The 13588-nt window shown below is 45.5% G+C and overlaps 1 protein-coding gene across 1 annotated transcript; it reads right to left on the bottom strand.

Annotated features, from left to right (window-relative positions):
• Window positions 1-334: 334 nt before the first annotated feature.
• On the bottom strand, window positions 335-5836 carry DAZAP2 (DAZ associated protein 2). Its single transcript, XM_073319333.2, has 4 exons — window positions 5703-5836; window positions 3280-3401; window positions 2239-2481; window positions 335-1707 (listed from the first exon to the last, which is right to left on the bottom strand). Exons 1-4 carry the CDS (start codon window positions 5713-5715, stop codon window positions 1579-1581), a joined length of 507 nt encoding a protein of 168 aa, XP_073175434.1. The 5' UTR covers window positions 5716-5836; the 3' UTR covers window positions 335-1578.
• Window positions 5837-13588: the final 7752 nt, after the last annotated feature.

Here is a 13588-nt window from a genome sequence, read left to right as displayed (position 1 = left end):
TGTCCAAGAGACTAAAAATCCTTCAGTTTGGCATGACCCTCTATTGTACCGCAAGTCCACTTACCCATCATGCCATTCTGTGATATCCTCACACAGCAACAGAACAATCTACTCAAATTTCCTTTCATCCTTCCCTGTGTTAGGTTAAACTAGTGTGAAATGCTCTCAGGAGATCTACAGGGTTCTCCTCACCTCTTAAGAAAAGTTCCCCTTTCACAAAACCTGTTTAAGATGAAGTTTGCAAGAAGGCAGGAAAGATGCAAGCCTTTAAAACAAAAACAAAAAAAAACAACTAACGACTGAGCTGAGTAACAGTCAGGAGTTCTTTGTGAGGTCTAATGCAACTTTGTCACTTTATTCAAATTTTCAAAATAGTCTTTATTCTACTTTTTTTAGTATAAAAAAAATCCACAAGTTAAGTGCACCACAGTGTATACAGAGAGAGACATAATGCTGAACTTCCAGAACAGTCAGTTGTACGGTTGAACACAACATAGAATACAGAGATTTAGATTCAACTGAAACCTCAAGATAAAATATATTCACCAAATCTGATTTTTTTCTTCATAAAACAAAAACCAAAAGATTGAGGATCCCTGAAATATTCTTCTTAACCCTAATAAGACTTCATTATACTCAAGTCATTTTTAAAAGGATGCATTCATAAAACAAGCCATTCACCAAGCTAACCTGTGTTGATTGACAGTTGCTACACACTCAAGCACAGATGGAAACCCATCTCTCTGTTCTGAGTAATATCCTTAAGTTTTGCTGTCAAGACACCAAGTTGCTTTTAAAAATGTGATTTTGTTATTAAGCTGTAGTTTTAAAAGTCTAGTTTGCATTTAATGAAACGTTCGAACAGGAGTTGCACTGTGTTTCAGGCACCAAAGCATGGCTTTGATTAGACTCAACGTGCAAAGGAGTCCCAACGCTACTGGGAATGTATCAAAAGAACATCCCATGTCATACCCAAGCTGCATACCTTCCTGGAGAAAAATGAAGAGTGAATGTGAGCACAGAGAGTGCTTCAAGGGATCCATTCTACTGTGAAGTCGCGAGGGAAAAAAAAGCCCTATTTGGCCACCAGAGAAATTAATGTGCTGGCTTTCTATCCAGCACCATTGATTCTATGGAAGGAGAAAGAGGATGCATGAATCTCACTCCTATTGATAAGCAATAGATTTGAGATTGAGCTGCAAGAATTATAGTTTGATACTTTGAAGTCAGATTTCTTTCCGACCCTTCTCCTCCCACCCCCCACAAGTTATAGACAGTTGATTAATAAAAGCCAAGAGACAGTGCTGCAGTATTACTCCAGTGGAATTAAAGGAAGATCTGTGGGGCTGCTTAGCTCACATTCATTTCATGAATTAACCCCTCTTTAATAGAGGCACAGCTACCATTACATGGTTTCTTATTAAATTTTAAAAGTGCCTGAAGGGTTGGGCACCAGGAAGACACCCCACCGTTATGTGTCTAAACTGCAACTTCAGGTTAATATGACTAAAGCAGTTACATTGTGAGAAGTGCTGACAGTATGTGATGTCTTTCCTTACACAAACATCGCCTCTGTGTTCACCAGATAGTGTAGCCACCATCCGAGCCCCCCATGAAGTAGCTTCCCTTCCGTTGCGTCACTAACACATTGGCACCCTGCATGGCTGCCAGCTGAGCTGCATTGGGAGGGCAGCCAGGAGGGGGTGGCTGAAAAACAAAGAGAGGATTACGTAAGAGGATCAGAGGGCAACCTCCATGTCTTGGATTACAGTGAACCAGGCACTCCCTTTTGTAACACAGAATAATAATTACCATCAGTGCACCCACAGTTATCTACTTAACTGCGATCACCCGTAATAGTACACAAACAGATGGGCAACACCCTGATCACCTGGTTTGAACCAGTAGAGGAGTCGTCGCTGCTCCATTCATAGAAGGACAGAATGGGTGAGGCAACGGGACAGGACAGAATTAAAACTATGAATTTTTTTATCCACCCGAAAGCCAAGTAGAGGCGTGATGGCAGAAAAAGACGGCAGCAGAACATCACGAGCTCTACAAGCACAGGTCGCTCACACCGGTTCTGTCCTAGTAGCTGATTGTTCCTAAACAGGGACACAAGCACCTTCTGATAAATGCTTAGAGGTTGAGGAATAGCCTCTATTGCCTATGCTGTCAGCCTCCCATGTGACTCTGAAAGTGAGACATACAGGGTTTCCACAATACATTTATACTTACAGGAACACTACCAGTAGCACCAGCCCCAAACCTTGCTCCGGCATCAAAACCACCTTCAACAAGGACAGTTGACCCAGGAGGGTAGACGGGACCGACAGGATAATATGCCATTGGAACTGAAGAGCCCATTGGGCCAACAGCCACAGACTGTGCCATGGGTAGGTACAGAGAAGTACCAGGATATGCAGCAGACACAGTAGGTACAGTGGCAGCCCCTGGATGCACAAAGCTTGGACGATAGAGCTGGAACAAGAAACACAAGGAAGTTACAAGATTTTCCTCGCCCCAGAACCATTTATGTAGATTCTCTCTCAAAGCTCTGATAGTATGTCATAGGGCTGCCACCCTCCCCCAAGTACAGAGGTAGTCCCATTCCCTTCCCTGAAAGCACAACTCCATCTGGAAGGAGAGAGGAGTTTGTTCAGATTATGCCACTTTGAGGCACAGTGCTTCTCGATTGTCTGCCAGAATCGGTCCAGGAGAACCATCTTATTGGCTTTTGCCTACGCAGGTTAGCTCTAGTGGCAACTCCAAGGGAAGCTTTGACTAAAGTTTCTGGCATTTTAAATGGATTTGGGAAAGGAAATGTTATTTGTGGATTTCAGCCAGATCACAAAACAAGTATTTTTTCCCATTTCAGAACAGACATGTTGTTTGTATCCATACATGAAGCCTCTGTCAGACAGCAATGTCGATTCGTTTTTACTCAATGTTATGCTTGAGCATTTAGCCAAAGCTATTATCTAATGCTTTACTGATTTCTGAAGGTGGGGGAGAGAGAGAGAGAGAGAAGGATTTTGAAACCTGAAACAGCTTCCAAAGTGCATAGAGCATGCTTTTCTAATTAGTAGTCAGAATGGCATGCCCTAACTCAGCAGATTTCTCACTAGACAGAGCTGCCAGACTGATTGCTGCCCAGTCTTGGGAGGTGCAAATGGTCATTCCAGGCTAACAAATGCAGGTATTAAGTATTCATTTGTAACCAGTTCAAGTTTACTTTTCAGGTGCAGAGCAAGAACACAAAAGGAACATCTTGCGTACCTCAGAGTAAGCAGGAGGTGCATCAGTATAAGGTGGCGCTTGAGGAAGAGGTATTGTCTGTGGGTACACAGAAGGATTACCAGGAGGTTGCACTGGGTAGGATGGCTGTGTCGGATATTGACCTAAGAAGCAGAAGAGAATTAAGAGAATGTTAACTGAATTGCCATTATGGAAATGGGACAGGAAGTTGAGTTTATGGAAAGCCCCTTCTTTAGGGATCAGAGAGAGGGGACCACAAGGGATTGAAATCATGGATGTTTTTACACACATAGCCAGAGGCAGAGGACGTAAGAGGGAAGGGAATGCAGCTGTGTCAGGTACTGAGTAAAGTCCACTCAGTCATGTTCAGGCAATACTTGCACTCTGGTCAGAATTTAAAGCAAAAAATAATTTCTGTACTATTAAAATCCTTTAAAGGAACGAGGCTACTGCAAAGTTAAATTACCTTCCTGTGCAGAGTTGCTTATTCAGAGTTGGGCATTCCACTCCTTAGACTAGCATCACAAAATTTTGACTCTCTGCCACAGATCTACGACAATTACTGGGACATCAACAGTACTAGATCCTGTATCATTTGAAGCTAGTGATAGGTTGTTATAAGTGCAATTTCCAGAGAGCATCTATTAATTATCTTAATGTTTACAATTAAACACTGTCACTCCATGTGCCTCAAGTCGCAGAAAGCAGAGTTCACAGAAAAGATAACTTGGTTTCAACAAAAGAGAGGGGGCATAATACACACTGAAGTGAGAAACGGATATTGTCCCCAGAATAAGAGAGGGCCTGCTCCCAATCCCAGGCTCTCCTACGCTAATTACTCTTCCTTACCCCTTTATTAATTCATTCAAAAGTTGACATTCCATTAAAGCGACATGCATCTTAATGTATCAAAAGTAAGTAGTTGTACAGTAGCATTGCTCTTAAAGTGAAGGCCAATAGGAAGTCCTGCTTAATATCTTGGTGAAATTTTGAAGGAATTACTATTAATCTTTACCGCAGTTAGCTCTACAGTTTGTTTTTCTCATCAGGTCAACATCATGTGTTTAAGATAAATAATTTCTGTGTGTTTTTCCAGCTGCATGTAAGATAGCTAGCAATGGCAAGGAGATGTGGCTTTAAGGCGTCACCATCAGGTCAAAGCAGGACTCTTGTAATGATTGTTAAAAGCTCTATCACACCTAATGCCAATATCAATGTTTCTATGAGAGTTACAGATTCAACACAGCATTAAAGAGGGGAGCAAGAGGGGGGGAAATATAGGGACCTTGGAGGGTTTGTAACTTGAGTTCTAGTCAAGCTTTTATAAGATGCTCATCCCCAGAGTGCCCCAGCCCCAGGAGAGCATCCAAAACTAGAGGGAGCCACTGCCCCAAGGAAAATTCAGAGAAAAGAAGAAGCTTTGTTAATGGCAAGTAACCAAGATTCTTGAAGCGATTTAAAGATTGTGATCCCTTGGGAAAAGCCAGAGCAGCTCACATTACTCGAGGCAAATTATGAACCCGATCAACTGGAGTTATACAAATGTGCATTAACCCCTAAAGTGACACCCATCAATGGCGTAGACCCCACCACGACCCCCAACAGCCTCCCTCCCCCATGACTGGCATATCCACCTCCAGGATGCTGCCCTGGCACAGCGCCATCCCGCAGACACTGCAGCTCTCTTACAGGAAGCGTCTAAAGGGAGACCTCGTGACACAGTTTAGGGATTCCGAGTTAGCAAATCAAGGTTCAGGCACTGAACTGTTGAGCTAACCGTTAAATATAGGCCTTCCACCAACGCCTCAGGCTCCCTGCTTCTTCAAGACGACAAGGAGCCGCCACAACTGCCCTCACCCTCTTGTCCCAACCACCTCCAGCCCCCACCCGCCCCTGGTGCCCTCACAAGTGCCCTACCTTGATCCATGACTACCGGCTCCTACAGCTACCACCACTGCCACTTAGCTGGGACAGGCATCCACCTCCAAAAAAAAACACCACCCCTCCCCCTCCTCATGGGGCACATCCCTCCCCCTTGGAGAGCACCCCTTCTCCTCCTCCTCCTCCCCCCTGCACCCCTTCCTCTCCCCCTCTTCCCCCCATGGGGCGCACCCCTCCCGTCCCCACGATGCTCTCACCCTCCCCCACCTCCCCACTCACGCCAGCCGCCCCCCCCGCCTAGGAAGCACCCGGGCCTCGGAGCCCGCCCCCCACACAGCGGCCGCGCGGCACCCAAGGGGTTAACGACTAGGCCCAGGCGTGCGGCGCCATGGAAACCGAGCCCCCGCCCCCCGCCGCGCTCCCACTGGCCAGGACTCCCCGCCCATCACGGGCTCGGCCTCACGGTAACCGACGGCGACGCCCGCTCTGAAGGGGCCGCGGCCCCGGGCCCGGGGCCCGCCGACTGGCGGAGAGGGGCCCCGGGCTCCTCCCCCCGCCCTTGCCTTTGCTGTTCATGGCGGCGCGGGGTTCGGCTCGGGCTCGGGGACTCGCTGCGGCCGGTTCCGGACCCGTCCGCTCCGCTCACTTCCTTGTTATTGTCACTGCGGCGCTGGGAAGGGGGCGGGGGAGAGGAGGGGAGATGACGTCTTACGTTCGCCGCGCGGCGTCATGACGTAACGACGCCGCGCCGGGGGCTGCGGGAGGGAAAGAGAGGGGTCATGGGAGGCGTGGCCTGGGCGTGTTTGGGCAGGGGCGGGGCTACCCCCGTTCCGAACGATGAGCCCCTGCTGGGGGCGGGAGTAGTTAGCCCCGCCCCGGACTCCCAAGTTCCTGCGGTGGGGGCTGCTTATCCCAGCCAAGGGGGGGAGGGGGAGCCGGGGGGGGGCCGCTTATCCCAGCCAAGGGGGGGAGGGGGAGCCGGGGGGGGGCCGCTTATCCCAGCCAAGGGGGGGGCGCTTATTCCAGCCAAGGAGCCGGGGGGGGGCCGCTTATCCCAGCCAAGGGGGGGGGCGCTTATTCCAGCCAAGGAGGGGAGGGGGAGCCGGGGGGGGGCCGCTTATTCCAGCCAAGGAGGGGAGGGGGAGCCGGGGGGGGGCCGCTTATCCCAGCCGGGGGGGGGCGCTTATTCCAGCCAAGGAGCCGGGGGGGGGCCGCTTATCCCAGCCAAGGGGGGGGGCGCTTATTCCAGCCAAGGAGCCGGGGGGGGGCCGCTTATTCCAGCCAAGGAGGGGAGGGGGAGCCGGGGGGGGGCCGCTTATCCCAGCCGGGGGGGGGCCGCTTATCCCAGCCGGGGGGGGGCCGCTTATCCCAGCCAAGGAGGGGAGGGGGAGCCGGGGGGGGGCCGCTTATCCCAGCCGGGGGGGGGCGCTTATTCCAGCCAAGGAGCCGGGGGGGGGCCGCTTATCCCAGCCAAGGAGGGGAGGGGGAGCCGGGGGGGGGGCCGCTTATCCCAGCCGGGGGGGGGCGCTTATTCCAGCCAAGGAGCCGGGGGGGGGCCGCTTATCCCAGCCAAGGAGGGGAGGGGGAGCCGGGGGGGGGGCGCTTATCCCAGCCAAGGGGGGGGGAGCCGGGGGGGCTGCTTATCCCAGCCGAGGGGAGGGGAGGCGGGGGGGGGAGCTGCTTATCCCAGTCAAGGAGGAGAGGGGGAGCCCGGGGGCGGGGGGGGCTGCTTATCCCAGCCAAGGAGGGGAGGGGGAGCCGGGGGGGGCTGCTTATCCCAGTCAAGCGGGGGGGGAGGCTGCTTATTCCATGTATGAATGGGGGCTTTGGGCAGGCTGCTTATCCCAGCCAAGTAGTGGAGGGGAGCTGCTTATTCTAGCCAAGAAAAGGAGGGGCAACTTTGGGGGGCTGCTTATCCCAGCCAAGGGTAGGAGTGGGGCAGCCACCTCTTATCCCAGCCAAGGAGGAGAGTGGGGGGTCTTCCTTCTCCCCCTATAAGTACCAACATGTGATAAGATTTTTGATAGTAGAGGGCTCTTTAATCAAGCAGACAAAGGCATAACAAGCTCCAATGGCTAGAAACTGAACCTAGATATTTTCAGGCTAGAATTAAGGTGTACATATTAAATAGGCTAATTAACCATTGGAATAACTTTCCAAGGGAATGAGGCTGATTCTCCATCCGGTGAAGTCTTTAAATCAAGACAGGATGACTCTAAATAATAGGCTCTGGCTCAGCCACAAGATACAGGCTTGATGCAAGAATCACTGGCTGAAATTCTCTGGCCTGTGTTATACAGGAGGTCGGACAAGATGATCGTAAAGATTCTTTCTGGGCTGTATTTTCCACTGAATGCATCCGATGAAGTGAGCTGTAGCTCACGAAAGCTTATGCTATAATAAATTTGTTAGTCTCTAAGGTGCCACAAGTCCTCCTGTTCTTTTTTTCTGGGCTTACAGTCTATGAATTTGTGCTTCGCTTTCCCTATAAGGAGAACAGGGACAGGATCACCGTAAAATGAGGTTATGAAGCGTAATCCTTCAATGTTTGTCAAGAGCTTTGAAGAGGGAAAGTGCTAAATATTGTTACTAATGAATTCTACCCCAATTGGCTAATGCAACCTTTTCATTTACACCCAATCTTGGGGTACTCCTCTTTGGAGCATAGAAAGCCTGAACCCTGGGTATAGAACAGGGCTGTAAACAGGCAGTTGAGCAAATCTGAAAAAAAAATATCCATGTAACCTTCCTTTTTTTTTTTCCTTCTGAATTGGACGTAGAAAAAGCAGCCGTTTCTAAGTTCATGCATAAAAGATCAATGGAAACAGCTGATAACCTCCAAATATTTTTAAATTTAATTAAGGCTTAAGGCTGGTAAAATTTCATCAGGCAGTAAGTTCTGTTCATTAGCACCAGCTAATGCTTTATTAGTTATTTTGTCCTGAGCTTTAGGATATGTTAGTTATTTTAAAACATATCCTCTTCGTTGTTATAACAGGAAGTTGGTTCCCCAGGCGCCTGTCATACACCCTCATGGGACTCACTCAGGAACTGTGACCCCACACACACACACACATAAATGTCCCCAACCCCTCTTTATAAGGTGATTGCAGAACCCAGAGGTGGAACACACTTGCATCAATGTGATCATACACAGGCAAATTTTTAACTGTGAAGGTAATTAATTATTGGAACAACTTACTTAGGGACATGGTAGTTTCTCCATCCTTTGCAGTCTTTGTCAAGATTGGATGTCTTGCTCAGTGATAAGCTATTGCTCAAGCAGAAGTTATGGGCGTGATGCAGAAATTATTGTGGGAGGTTCTTCTGAGTTATATAGGAGGTCAGACTAGATTATCATAATTGTCCTTTCTGGCCTTATAATCTATGAAATCCTGAATGTTTTGAGGGTGAGCATCCCATGGGAAGCAGCTATTCCCCAGCCAGTCTCTGCCCAGCTATGCCCCTTTATCCACAACAACACAGTCTCAGTAGGGGCCGCTAGGAGATGATGCCTCTTTGATTCACGCCTCCTCTCCGCTTCTCACTAACAACAGGCCCATGTTTGCAGAAATGCAACAATTTTTGGTCCACATTGGAATTTTTCAAAGGGCGGGTCCATCCTACAGCATTAACTGAAACCTTGGATCACTGCCTTCGAGGTAGCCTATCACAAAGGAGAGTGGCCACACTGCAGTATAGCAGTTGAGTTCTGTAGGCGTTGCTTAGATATTCTGCATCCACAGTGGCTCTGAATTCAAGCATTTGGCACCAAGACTTCTGGGGTTATGTACGAGCGTGAGTCAGTGGCCTGGTGGAAAGGAACAATTGGGAGCTGTAATACAAATGATAATCAAATGATCTAGGAGAGAGAAGCTCCTTTCAAATGGTCCCAGATGACCACAGCTATATCATAAGGTCCCTCCAGTTTGGTTTTGTTATAGTCAAGCTAAAGAACTGCAACATGCCAGGAAAGGTGGACTCTCAATACCAACCATTCAGCCAGTTCTTATCTCTTCTCCCAGCTTCCGTGTCCAAAGCCTTGATTATGCACTTGTCTGCATCTCCCAGAAATATCTCTATGTTTTCTTCCATGCTGCTTCTTATGTATGGTCCAGAGCACCCTTGCCGAATTGAATTAGGCCCTCATTCACCAAAGCACTTAAGCACCAGCTGTACTTTGCTGAATTGAGGCCTGAGACCCAGATCCTTTGGTTCTGAGTGCTTAAGGCCTGATCCAGTGCCCACTGAAGTCAATGAATGGACAGAGTCCCAGTTGAGTTCAGTGGGCTTTGGATCAGGTCCTCCTTTATCCATAAGGCTGCTCCTCTTTTGTGCTCCTGATCCAACGAAGCAGTTAAGCACACGCAGAGTCCTGTTACCATCAGTGGGATTCCTCATGTGTTTAAACTTAAACATGCACTTAAATGCTGTCTGTGTTGGGTCTTGATCACACTGAGATGAACCTTGGGACATGAGAAAGCTCAGCACCTTCAAAACCTAGAGAACTGAAACATACCATGTGCTCTGAGGATCAGCTATTGTGCGCCTACCTGTTATCATAACTCTGGTCTGATAGTCACAAAGTCAAAGATGCTAGAACAGAATTTATAGTCAGAGGCCCAGGGGTAGGTGAAATAAAGGGCTTGTAACTATTCTCCCTTAATATGACTATTAGATACCACAAGTACAAATCTTGATAAGTACAAGATTTTGTACAAGTACAAAAACAGATAAATATTTTATATTGTGGGCATGAGTAAAAAAAATGCCACTTTCTGTCTTGATAAGTACAAGATTTTGTACAAGTACAAAAACAGATAAATATTTTATATTTTGGGCATGAGTAAAAAAAATGCCACTTTCTGTCTTGACTCTTATATGCAAACTTTCCTGATGCAGTTTGCTTTGGGGTGAAAGCCCCCACTCCGCCACGCACACACCTTTTATCAAGCTAATTCTTAGGCATCTCAATCAACAATTGCATTGCTTTCTCACTGTTTAAGTGAACTTCTCATGAATAATGTACATGGCTACTGATGAATATGCACATCAGTTGCTATGCCTGTGAGGGCTTTATAAATAATTTATGAGCATAAAATGTTCTTCACCTTGTTACTGTACAGGAACTATAAAAAAATATTTACCCTTTAAAGTGGAGGAGAGATCTGTGTAGATAGCTTGAAAGCTGCCTGTATAAAATAGCCCCAGTTTTACAGTGTTAAAAATGTAAGCGGCAAGAAAGAGCGAGGGCGAAAGAAGGAATGAGCATCTCCATCAGGAGAAGTGGCAGGTCGTTTTCCTTTCGGATACTAGGAAACGGTTTCTGAAATGGTGACTGAGTTCTGTCGTCTCTCTGTGAGGGCCCAATCCTGCAAGGTGCTGATTAGAGTTGAAAGTGATGAGTGCCCCCTATGCACACTGAGATTAGTGAGAGAGCTCATCACCTGGAAGGATCGAACCCCAATTTATTTGAAAGAGCGTATGTTATTAATCCTGTTTCTGCTTGCCAGATTTCATTATACAGGAAAAGGGAAAGCGTGCATTCTTTTGGAGGGGTTTTTGATTTGGTTGGTTTGTTTTGAGTAGCCAAATTGATAAACTTTGAGCCTGATGTTCAGACTCCAACTGATGTCACCCGCCCTATAAATCAGGCCCAAAGGGTTTTGAAAAACTGAAGCACTTAAAATCAGAGTCTACTTTTGAACATTTAGCTGTGTGCCAGAGGACCATGCTTCCTGCCCTGGGTAATTCCAAATGGCAACGGGACAGTTTTCCTAGCACAATGATGATACAATACAAATAAAATGCAAAATAGATGAGTATAGGTTCCGTTTGGTTTTGGCAAAGGATAAGTCCAGACCTGAGCTAGAGTTACTTATCTACTTTACTGGATAATATTTAACACTGGCGAACAGTGACACTGAATTGGACTGTTTCTGTTGTTTCTACTTGAAAGAAAGAAAATCATGCCTGTGAAATCCCTGCCCCTGCAAACAGCCATGAGTGTATCTTTACTCATGTGAGTAGTTGAAGGTTAAAAGGAGTTGAGGATACTCAGTACCATGCAGAATTAGGCCCCTAATTAGTGTAAAAATAATTATAACAATACAAATTAATTGTCCATTGCCTTATGGCACCTCCTACTTCCAAAGGACAAAGGGCAAAATTCTAGCTCCATTTAAATCAGTGGGAGTTTTGTCATTGATGGCAATAGAGTGAGAGTTTCACCGCACATGAGTAAGCTAAGCCTCAAAACCAATGAAGTAGGGAAGTATCTGAAACTGCAGTGCAAAATCCTGATCCTATTTACTGCCCTAGAGGAGAAAACTGAGAAGGGCTTGATTCAGCAAAGCATTAAGCACGTGCTTAACTTGAAGCATCTGCTTAAATCCCTCCCTATCCAGCAAAGCACTGAAGCATGTGCTGAAATAGCAAAAGTGCGTAAACCCATGGGATCTTTGTGTTTTGATAAATCAAACAGAAATGCTGGTTTTCTGTTGCTTGGATTTTGTGCTGGCGGGGAAGGTAGGCCTCCCCAGAACCTCTGAGGGAAATCGGTTTATGGCATGATAGTCATCACTTGTGGAACTGAAGGCCTTTCTGTAGAGAGTGAGATATGTCAGAGACCACATAGTCAGGTGCAAACACTGATCTGGTCCAGTGTTGTGTGTGGATAGGGAAGCTAAATCCTTAAGTCAGCGAGAAAGGAAAAGACAAGAGAGGTAAAATACTAATTTGGTCCTCTGTCATGCGTTCCTGTGGCCAGAGAAGGCACTGGAGGAAAGGGCATTTGACAATGATCAGACAGACAGAATTTTATTCCCGCCAGCTATTCTTATCAAACATATGAATATAATTTTTTTCCCCCTCTAAACAAGCTGTTTTCCAAAGAAATAGTTCTGGAACTCGCAAAATCAATTCATCCTCAAAATAAATTAAAAATGCAATGTGTACCCTTTCCCCATATGTATTATATTAATAGTATGCCAATGTATGTAAATGAGTCTGAAATTCAACTAGATGGAAGTATTTAAATATTCATAATCACGGTACAGCATATGCAAACCAGATTCTCAACAGAATTGTACTGCGGAGTCTCAAATAGCTGTACTGAAGCAGAGCCATTTTAACATAACTGATTTGGTTATTTTAAAAAATGTTGTCACCATTGGTTGTGCATTTGTTAATATCTGTGCATTGGTATTAACATCTGGATCAAGCCTCAATTCAGGAAGCCATGTAAGCGTGTGCTTAATTTTAAATCCATCCTTAACTCCCGTTGAAGTCAATGTATTTAAGTGCTTTCTTGAATCAGGATCTCAGAAAGAATTGCTTACATAATATCATGTTTACTGAGTTCCTCTACAAAACAGATTTGTTACTAATTAGTACTAAATATCATGTTATGCCAGTAGAGATGGGATCGTCTAGTTTAGCTTATTTTCATTCGAGAAACATTTTTGTATACAGAAATAGGATGCAGAATAAAGGGTAGCCCCCAAAAAAATTACAAATAGTATTTACACATTTTAAAAAATGAATGCATCTCTTGTAAGTTGTGATATATATAAATTCACATATATCCTGAAATGTATTTTAGAGGCACATTTTGAATATCTTATGGTGAACTCAGAAAGGTGCATTTTAAGGCAACAATTTAAAATTAATCCAATAGCTTCTCTGTGAAGAGAAACAGAAGCTGTAATTCTTTCTAATTGATCCTAGATGTGAAAGAATGAGGTAAAAATAATTCTTCATCGGACCATTTGTTGTTTGTTTTTAAGAGGCACCAGCAACTGAGACATGCCTTCTCCCCCTTACTTCTGCTTAAAGATAAGAAAGAAGTTATAATTTATCCAATTACACATTTTAAAACATGCACAGTGCAAGATAATAATATACTTTGTGTTCTTTTGTAACGAGTCAAAACTAGCTGTAATTGGTCCATAAGTTGGCTTGTTTTGAAAAACCGCAAATATTGCATCTGTGCTTTTAATGAGGTATTCAGTTAAAAGAGATCTTTGTGTTCCTTTTATCTGCCTCAAAATTGGTAGGTTAGATCTGAAATGGAGGTAGAATTCTTGTACAAAATTTGAAGTGAACTGGACAAAAGTTTCCTGAATGATCACACTCATAAAATACAGGTGCTCAATAGAATCCAGAAAGTCGTCTTTTATATATATATATATATATATATATATATATATATATATATTGCCACTTCAATAAAAGTAATCAGTGCATCACTTTCCTGAGTATGATTATTATCTATTCACTTGATGATGCCCTTGTTGCTGAGCAAAACAAATAAAGACAGTCCCTGCCTCATATAGCATGCAGTCTCAAAGTCAAAATTCACACCTAAATTGAATGACTGTGAAGTAACATTAAGAATGAATTTGGCTCCATGTGGATTAGAGGTAGCTTGCTATTTTACTAAGGTGCT

The sequence above is a fragment of the Lepidochelys kempii genome, chromosome 20 (assembly GCF_965140285.1).
Source record: "Lepidochelys kempii isolate rLepKem1 chromosome 20, rLepKem1.hap1, whole genome shotgun sequence".
NCBI lineage: Eukaryota > Metazoa > Chordata > Testudines > Cheloniidae > Lepidochelys > Lepidochelys kempii.
This window is presented reverse-complemented; position numbering and strand designations above follow the sequence as displayed.